The sequence below is a fragment of the Eimeria acervulina genome, genomic scaffold, assembly GCF_000499425.1.
Source record: "Eimeria acervulina Houghton genomic scaffold, Eah_scaff1143, whole genome shotgun sequence".
NCBI classification, from domain to species: domain Eukaryota; phylum Apicomplexa; class Conoidasida; order Eucoccidiorida; family Eimeriidae; genus Eimeria; species Eimeria acervulina.
In genome coordinates, this window is record NW_013549398.1 from 270 (window position 1) to 9,934 (window position 9,665).

Genomic DNA, 9,665 nt, shown 5'->3' on the forward strand with positions numbered 1-9,665 from the left:
TAGTATTAAAGAATAATAAAGAATAAGAAATAAAAAATAATAATAAATGATAATAAATAGTAATAAATAATAAATGCAGTAATGGCCACTACTAAACCCTAAACCCTAAACCCTAATATGCTCTGGATCCTGATAAACCCTAAATGCAGATAACGTACGAAGGAAAGGCCTACCCTCTGCTTATGATTCTGAGGCTGGTTTCATTTATATATAGGGTATAGGGTTTAGGGTTTATCGATTAGGGTTTAGGGTTTACGGTGTACATTTTAGGACGTATGGTGTAGAGTATCTGGCTTCGGGTTAAGGGTTTAGGGTTTAGAGTTTAGGTTTTATTGTTTATGGCTTAGTGCTCAGGGTTTAGGGTTTAGGGTTTAGGGTTTAGGGTTTAGGGTTTAGGGTTTAGGGTTGTGGGGTGTACAGGTCAGTATCTCGCGCTGTGCGGATTGTTGAAAATTTGGAGTTGATTGAAGACGTTGAGTGGTGGACGTCTTCTCCAGATATTGATTTATTGAATAGTGGTTTATGTTATAATAATGCGATAATGAAGAAGACAGAGAAGTTTGTTAGAAGGGTTTGCATGCGTTTGTGGGGCGGAGGAAGAGAGACTAAGAGGGGTCTCTCGAGAGTCTTCTTCTCTTCTTCTTCTTCTTCTTCTCCTTCTCCTTCTTCTTCTTTATCTCCTTCTTCGTCTTCTTCTCCTTCTGTCTCTTTGTTTAATAAAAGAGCAGTAGAGTTTATATGGCTTCCTAACGCCATTACCTTCTGTCTCCTTTGTCTTCAACTTGCTCTCGCTTACAGCTTCCCGTTGCTGCTGCTCTTTGTTTATATTAGAGACAGCCAAGCACTTGCAGTAAGTGTCTCTTCTTTATCTGTCTCCTATCTTCTTTTCTTCTTCTACTGTCTCCCTATACACCTGAACAGAGAGGAGGGACGTGCATTGTCTTTATCTGTCTCTTCTTTTAACAACTGAAAGAATAGACAGATAGAAGTAGAAAAAGGAGACAGTTTATTTTTTGTTATCTTCTGTCTCTGCATCTCTCTATGTCGCTCTGGCTCTGTGTCTGTCTCTCTCTGTCTCTACCCCTGTCTCTTTTACTGTCTCCGTTTTCTCTCTCTCTCTCTTTCTCTCTCTCTCTCTGTCTGTCTGTCTGTCTTCTGGTATTTATCTTTATCTCAATTATACTCCTTTTATCTTCTTCTTCTGTCTCTGAGTTTCTCTTTCTTCTCTTTGTCTACGTACTTATTTGTTGATTAATGCGTTTGTTTGTTTAGTGGTAAATTTATTTGTTGATTTGTTTGTGTATTGATGCTAGTTTATTTATATATTTGTTTTTTTGTTCATTTATTAAATAACCAATTAAATAATTTATTTATTTATTTATTTATTTACCTAAATATTTATTTGATTTGTTTGTTAGGGCAATTGTTTGTTGGTACTGTTCTTGACTGTATCTCAGGCTGCTATTAAGTTTTTTTGTATTTGTTTGTGCGTATTATTTCGTTATCTTATTGATTGGTGTATATATGCATATATATATATATATCTGTATACATATATATATGATAATTATATTATAAACATAATAATACATTCTTTTTTTGTTTTTGTTTGGCTAGGCAATCGATGCTGATCCCCTTGCATTTGGAGACACTTGGTTCTTACCGGATATTTTCTTTGACTTCTCTTGGGCGTCTCTTTTAAAGATAGGGGGTTGGGGGTTATCTGTGCTGTCTCTTGCTGCTTTGCATGTCGTAGTAATGACAGCTGCTACTTTCTGCAAGTAAGCCGATCTCTTATGGGTAGTAATACTGCTGTCTCCTTCTCTTTTTTCTGTCTCCTACTGTCTCCTTAACTCTCTCTGTCTCCTCGTATCTCTCTTTCTTTCTGTCTTCTGCTGTCTCCTGTTGTCTCCTTTTGCCTCTTTCTGTCTCCTCTGTTAGCCTATCTCGTGCTGTACTGAATTCGGGATCGTCTCCGGGAACGTTCCCGGGATCGTTTGTGGGGTCGTCTCCGGGATCGTGTGTGGGGTCATCTCCGGGATCGGGATCGTGTGTGGGTTGTTTATTGTTTTTGTTTTCAGCGCATTTTTACTGGATGTTCATCCTCGTTTGATGGCGAAGTTAGATTATTTAGGGGGAGCGTTCTTGACTATGGCTTTGTTTTTTGCTACATTGGGGGCGTCTTCATTTGTTCTCTGGTTTCTACTCGGTGCATTAGTTAATTCTGATGCTTTCCTTCCTTATGCTGCTATGTTCGGCTCCGTCGTCTTTGTCATTTACTTCCTCTGGAACAACTTCGTTACATCCAGGGTACCTCAAACGCCTAGGGTTTAGGGTTTAGGGTTTTAGGGTTTAGGGTTTGAGGTTTAGGGTTTAGGGTTTAGGTGTCTTAGCTGCAAACGCAGACATCTGCGTCTATGGTTTAGGGGTTAGGCTTTACTTTGTTTGGGTTGTATCTCTAAACGCACCGCGTTGGTTCTAGGGTTTAGGGTTTAGGGTTTATGGTTTAGGGTTTACTTTGTCTGTGTTATATCTCTAAACACGGCTGGGTTTGTCGAGGGTTTAGGGTTTAGGGTTTATTGTTTGCGTTGTATGCTTGCATGCGAAGTTTGACTTGGAATGTACGTTGGATTTTACAATAGAAGGGGTATTTAGTGTTTATTGTTTGTTTGTTTAGGTGTCTCCTTTTATGTCTCTTTAATGCAGGAATCTGTCAGCAGATACATTGAAGAAAATATGCAGCTGCTGCTGTCTCTAGCGTTAGACCATTGGTTCGCCCACACCAACATCACATACACCGGAAAGGAACAACTTGTAGCAGATGAAACCCTTATGGCGTACAGAGACAAAATACGAGACGAGCTCAGGGTATATACACCTCAAACCCTAAACCCTAAACCCTAATTCTGGTCAGAGTAGGGACTTCGCGCGTATTTAATAGATGTATCAATAAGTGTATTATATACTGTTATTATACTATTCTATTGTATATTATATTGTTTATAATAATCATTTATACAATATGCTATTTTTATATTAACTTTATTATATTATTATTTATAATTATTATTATATTATTTTTATTGCATGCACTCGTTATATTTCTATTGTTTTTACCAGTTTTTCCTTTTGTGACAGTCTTCCTTGTCTTTTTACTGTTATTATTATTATGATTGATTATTTTTATTATTATTATTTATTAATATTATTTATTTATTTATTTATTTATTATTATTATTATTGCTTACATGTTTATTTTCATGCTTAAAGAGAGACGACAAAACAACGGAAAATAAAATGGCGGAGCAGAGATAATAAAAAGTTCAACAAATGCATCTGCTTTCAGTTCTAAGCATTTAGGGTTTAGGGTTTAGGGTTTAGGGTTTAGGGTTTAGGGTTTGCTAGGAGAACTCTACTCGACTTTCCATCACCTAACAAGGCAAATGCATGCATGCGTGCATACATGCATGCATGCATGCAAGCTATGAGTTTAGTGTTTATATGTTTGGGGCTTTGATTCAGGAGGCGCGCATGCGCATGCGGCGGGAGTATCAAATGGGATATGTACAAGAAGAGTCAGATTCTTTTTCAAGTCATTCTGGCGGTTCTTTAAAACACTTTGGCTCTGCAGGAATTAAAAGAAAAAAAGAAAAAGTGCGCACAGCTTGCATGTATGCATGCTTGCATGCATTTGCACGCACGGGTTTGCATGCATGCCTCCATGCATTTGCATGCACGGCTTTGCATGCATGTATGCATGCATTTGCATGCAGGGGTTTGCATGTAGGGGTTTGCATGCATGCCTTTGCATGTATGCATGCATGCCTTTGCATGCATGTATGCATGCATTTGCATGCATGCATGCATACATTTGCATGCATGCGTTTGCATGCATGCGTTTGCATGCATGCGTTTTTGGTGCAGCTGGCCACATATGTGTACGAGAAGGTGGCGGCTCCATTTGAAAATGCATTTCGCATTGATGAGAATGGGAAGGCGACGGGTCTTAATTTAATTCCTAACTTACCTGAAGGAGGTAATCTGTTTTGTTTTTTTACTGTCTCCTTTTACTGTCTCCTTCTTGCTCCTCTTCTTCTGCTGGTGTCTCTTGTCTACTGTCTACTGTCTCTTGTCTCCTGTCTCCTGTTGCCTGCGCTTCTCTTGTATCTTTTTTGCCGTTTTTTAATGCTGCTGCTGTCTCTTCTTGTTGCTGCTGCCGTCTCATCTTGTTGCTGCTGCTTTCCTTGTTGCTGCCGCTGTCTCTCTGTGTCTCCTTTGATCTACTGTTTATAGAAGTGGGTTTGTTGAGGGTTTTGTGGTTTATTTTGTTGTATTTTCTGTCTCCGTTTTGCTGCAGATTCTGCTCTGTCTGTCTGTCTCCTTTTCATGTCTTTGTTTGCTCGCTGCCTTCCTCTCTTGTGTCTCTTTATTTCATTTGTTTGGCGTTCCGTTCGCTTCTGTCTCCTTGCTTTTTATGTTTTATTTGCTTTTTCTCTTCTTTTCTTTTCTTTCTGTTTATGTTTATTATTTATTACTTGGGGCTGGCGTTATTTGTTGTTATTTCTGCTGCTGGAGTCTGCGCATGCACGCATCCGCAGCCGTAAACCCTAAACCCTAATGTTGAGGGTTTTGGGGTGTATGTGCAGCTCGATTTGCTACATGCGCGGAGGTGGAGAGACACAGCGAACGAGTAGAAGATATGTTAACAGGCTGGGACGCAGTGATGCTCAAAGACGGTATTAAATACGGGCCGAGATACGGGTGCGAACAAAACATCAAACAAACAAAGCCCCAAACACAGACCCATGCAAATGCATGCATGCTTGCATGCATGCAAATCCAAGCATGCATCTGCGTGTATTTGCATGCACTTGCAAACACTTGCATACATGCATTTGCATGCATTTACATACATTTGCATGCATTTGCATGCATGCATTTGCATGCATGCATTTGGCGAATGCATGCGTTTGATGGATGTATGGCTTTGAATTTGTTTGTTGTGTTTGTTTGTTTGTGTAGATACAAAGTAGATATATCTCCTACTCCAAACACTTCATATAATCAAGCTATAATAGCCGTCCCTAAATACCCTCCAGCAGAGGAGTTAGATGAGATGCTCAAAGTGCAGTTAATATTTTCAAAGTTTGTTGACGAACATAAAGATAAACTCTCTGCAAAAAATTACTATGCTCTGCTTCATAGAGTCAAAGGAAGCGATGCAGACCCAGTACGTACACAACAAAATACTGTCTCCTTTTGTCTCCTTCCGTCTCCTTCTGTCTCCTTTTGTCTCCCTCTGTCTCCTTCTGTCTCCTTTTGTCTCCCTCTGTCTCCTTCTGTCTCCTTTTGTCTCCTGCTGTCTCCTTCTGCCTTCTGTCTCCTTCTGTCTTCTGTCTGCTTCTGTCTCCTTCTGTCTCCTGCTGTATTCAGTGTACTCTCTTCTGTCTTCGCTGGTCTACTGTCTCCATTCGCCTCCTGTCTCCTTCTGCCTCCTGTCTCTTATGTTACTTCTTCTGTCTCTGGCCTCTTTTCTTTTGTGTTGTTTCTTCTGTCTCCTGTCTCCTCCTCTCTCCTGTCTCCTTCTGTCTTCTGTCTCCTTCTGTCTCCTGTGTCCTGCCTCCTTCTGTCTCCTGTCTCTTGTTTCATATCTTCTCTCTTCTTTCTACCTTCTCCTCTTTCTTTTCATGCATGGCTCCATAAGGGTTTAGGGTTTAGTGTTTCCCAGCACCTAGGTTTTAGTGGTTAGGGTGTGGGGTTTCCCAGCACCTAAGGTTTAGAGTTTAGGGTTTAGGGTTTAGGGTTTAGGGTTTAGGGTTTAGGGTTTAGGGTTTGTGTGCAGAGTCAGTGGGAGCAGCTCTGCGAATATTACAACGAAGCGGTGAACACCAACATAGACCCAGCGGTCGGAATTTCTTTACCAGACCTCGCTAAGATATATAGCCTTCAATCAGGTTAGTCTTTATACAGCAGCAGCAGCAGCAGCAGTTGTTGCTGCTGCTGTTGCAGCCGCTCCTGAAGCAGATGCAGCAGCAGTTGCTGCAGCAGGTGCAGTAGCTGTAGTTGCAGCAGATGCAGTAGCTGTAGCTGCACCAGATGCAGCAGCTGCTGCTGCAATACCACCAGCAACAGAAGCTGCTGCTGCTGAACCACCTGCAGCAGCAGCAGCAGCATAAGCAGCAGCATGAGGAAGAGGAGGAGGATGAGTATCTGTTTGTTGATGAATATGAATGTACTGATGCAATGTATATTGCTTCTATTTGTTTAGGGTTTAGGGTTTAGGGTTTAGGGTTTATTTGTTTGTGATGAACAGGGGATTTAGACAGAGACTATGAATTGCTTTACCCTACACTGCGACAAGGAGAAGCAGAAGAGATAGACATGGAGGAGTTTGATAGAATGAGCGATGAAAGCATTGAGCTATCAGCCAGCGAACCCTCTGATACAGAGGAGACATCTGAAGAAGAAGAAGAAGATATGCCCAATGTACCTCCATGCATGCATGCAACACACACCTCTGCTGCTGCTGCTGTTGCTGCTGCTGCTGCTGCTATTGCTGCTGCTGTTGTTGTTGCTGCTGCTGCTATTGCTGCTGCTGTTGTTGTTGCTGCTGCTGCTGCTATTGCTGCTGCTGCTGTTGTTGTTGCTGCTGCTGCTATATCTGATGTTTAGGATGCTGCTGCTGTTTCATACGCTCCATCGCGAAGGCTGTTGCTGCTCTACACGACCAATGCTGCTTATGCTGCTTCTGCTGCTTATGCTGCTCATGCTGCTGCTGCTTTAAATAGTGCTAGAAATACCTATGCTGCAGCACCAACACTGCTGCTGACGCAAACCCCGTTTTCAAGTGCTGCTGCAGCAGCTGCTGCTACCCCTACGCAAGCTTCCTGCTGCTGTGTGAGGTGCTTCTGCTGCTGGTGCTGCTGAGGTGTCTCCGCATGCATGCATATATTTTTGGGGCTTTCTTTTATGCAGGAGGCAGACGATGAAGGAGAAGAGCAAAAGACAATGGCTAATACAGAAGAAGACAGAATTGAATATGAATTAAAAACAAAACTAAACGCGAGAAAACTTCAGTTTATCTACAACTACGTCACTCAAGAAAATAGGGGACCGTAAGCCTCCCCGCTGCTGCTGCTGCACTTGCTGCTGCTGCTGCACTTGCTCCTGCTGCTGCTGCTGCACTTGCTCCTGCTGCTGTTTCTGCTGCTGCTGCTGCTACTACTGCTGGTGCTGCTGCTACAACTGGTAGTTCTTCTGCTGCTGCTATTATTGCTCCTGCTGCGGCTTCCGCTGCTAGTACTGCTCCTGCTGCTGCACATGCCGCTGCTGCTGTTAGTGCTGCTGCTGCTGTTAGTGTTGCTGCTGCAGTAACAACTCCGCCACCAGCAGTTTCTTTTTTATTTGTTTATTTAGTTTTCTGAATATTTGTTTATTTGATTGTTTATCTTTTTATTTAGTTGTATGTCTTTTGTTTATTTGTTTGTCTGCTTATTTGCATTTCTAGTCGTCTATGTTTTTCGTTTGACGATTAATGAATGAATTAATTAACTAATCTATTTGTTTATTTAATTATTTAATTATTTATTTATTTATTTATTTATTTGCATGCGTTTTTATACATATATTTTCCTGTCTTTGTTTGTTTGCGGTTTGCAGCGCCGTAGACGAGTTGATATCTTCTGTCCCCTATTTAGCAGCAAAGACACTGGAGACACATTTGTTGCTGCTGTCTCCTGTCTTTGGAAGAGAAGCACCATTAGGGCTTGCTGCTTCGAGCATGCGTATATCTAGATATGCTTCTTCTATTGCTACTGGTTCAGGAGGTGTAGGTGCAGAGGATATAGATAGAAACAGAAAAGTAAAACTTTATTATCACGTTAATTTTACTGTCTCTTTTTCTGTCTCCTTTGTTTACTTTATGCTGTCTCCTGTCCCCTTTTTCTACATTATGCTGTCTCCTTTCTCTTCTTTATCTTCTGTCTCTTCTCTCTCCTTTTTTGTCTCTCTCTCTCTCTCTTTTGTCTCTTACTATTTAATTAACTGATTATTTATAAATAGTTAATTAATAAACTAAAGAGGTAAATAAGTATATATATATATATATATTAATTAATTAATTAATTAATTAATTAATTAATTTAATTACTTCATGAGTTCACTAATTCATTAGTAAATTTAATTTACTTAATTAAAACAAAGACTGCTTGTTTGTTTGTTTGTTTGTTTGTTTGTTTAGGAGGATAGATTTGTGACATTATTGAAAGTAATGCAAGTAGAGTTTTATCAAGAATTAACCCGACAATTTCGCATAGTGCATGCACAGATGTTTGACTCAATGAATGTACGAAGCGGCGTTCAAGATTTTTTTGACAATGTTCTTCCTCAGAAGGTCTCTGCAAAAGCTTCTCGTTTATTAAATAGCAGTCTTGAGCTTAATAAGGTGGATATACACCCTATTAATCATGAGGCATTACTTACGGGGCCTCCTAAGACAGCTAATCAACTTATGAAGACACTTCAAAGATATAGAATTGAGAAAGACTTTGAAATTAGAGACATTCTTGCTCTTATTGCTAAAGCACAAGGAGCCCAACAGCAACAGCTGCAGATACACCTCATCATGAAAACCCTTCTAGATCTACAAATTATTGAACAGAGATATGCACAAGAGACTGAGCTAGAAATTATTGTCGACGGAGCAGCCATACGAGAGGTTTGTCTACAACTGTCTCCTTTTCTACTTCTCTCTCTCTCTCACTGTCTCCTTCTTGTCTCTCCTGTCTCCTTCTGTCTTCTTCTATTTCATTTTCTCTCGCTGCTGCAAAGTGTCTCCTTTAATGCTATAAAGTGTCTCCCTTTATTATCGCAAGGTGTCTCCTTTATTACTGCGAGGCGTCTCCTCTCCTCTCCTTTATTGCTGCAAAGTGTCTCCTCTCCTTTGTCTCTGCAAAGCGGCTCATTTATAACAACAAAGTGTCTCCTTTACCGCAACCATGTGTCTCCTCTATTGCTGCGAAGTCTCACCTTTACTGCTACAAAGTGTCTCCTTTGATTGCTGCGAAGTGTCTCCTTTGGTCATTAGACAGTGTCTCTTCTATCACTGCAAAAGTCTCCTTTACTGCTACAAGTGTCTCCTTTGGTTGTTAGAAAGTGTCTCCTTTATTACAACAATGTGACTCCTTTATAACTGCAGAGTGTCTCCTTTGATTGCTGCAAAGTGTCTCCTTTTATTGCAGCAAAGTGTCTCCACCTCTATTACTGCAAAGTGTCTCCGTTATTATAACAAAATGTCTCCTTTTATTGCTGTTTAGTGTCTCCTTTTATTGCTGCAAAGTGTCTCCACCTCTATTGCTGCAGGAAGTCTGCTTTATTAAAACAAAGTGTCTCCTTTTATTGCTGCAAGGTGTCTCCTTTGATGCATGCAGATGAAGATAGTGCAGCCAACAGAGCTGCCTTGTTTAAAATTAATAGCAGAAGCAATCGACAAACAACTTGGAGGTAGACTTCAGCGAATGAACTCAACTTCTCATGTAGTACAAGTTTTAAAGTATATTGCAGAAAGATATCTGTGGCTTCCTTGTAAGTATATATAATATAATATAATATAATATAATATAATATAATATAATATAATATTAATATAATATAATATAATATAATAT

The 9,665-nt window shown here is 40.2% G+C and overlaps 1 protein-coding gene across 1 annotated transcript; it reads left to right on the forward strand.

Annotated features, from left to right (window-relative positions):
• Nucleotides 1-420: 420 nt before the first annotated feature.
• EAH_00056190 (EF hand domain-containing protein, putative) lies at nt 421-9,210 on the forward strand (the record flags this gene model as incomplete). The annotated part of the gene is made up of 14 exons (XM_013393820.1): nt 421-571; nt 1,618-1,781; nt 2,082-2,310; nt 2,707-2,868; nt 3,523-3,654; nt 3,925-4,036; nt 4,647-4,761; nt 5,023-5,230; nt 5,843-5,954; nt 6,314-6,486; nt 6,976-7,115; nt 7,660-7,828; nt 8,240-8,716; nt 9,151-9,210. Coding segments are annotated over 14 exons (2,404 nt in total), but the record flags the coding sequence as incomplete, so codon positions are not given.
• Nucleotides 9,211-9,665: the final 455 nt, after the last annotated feature.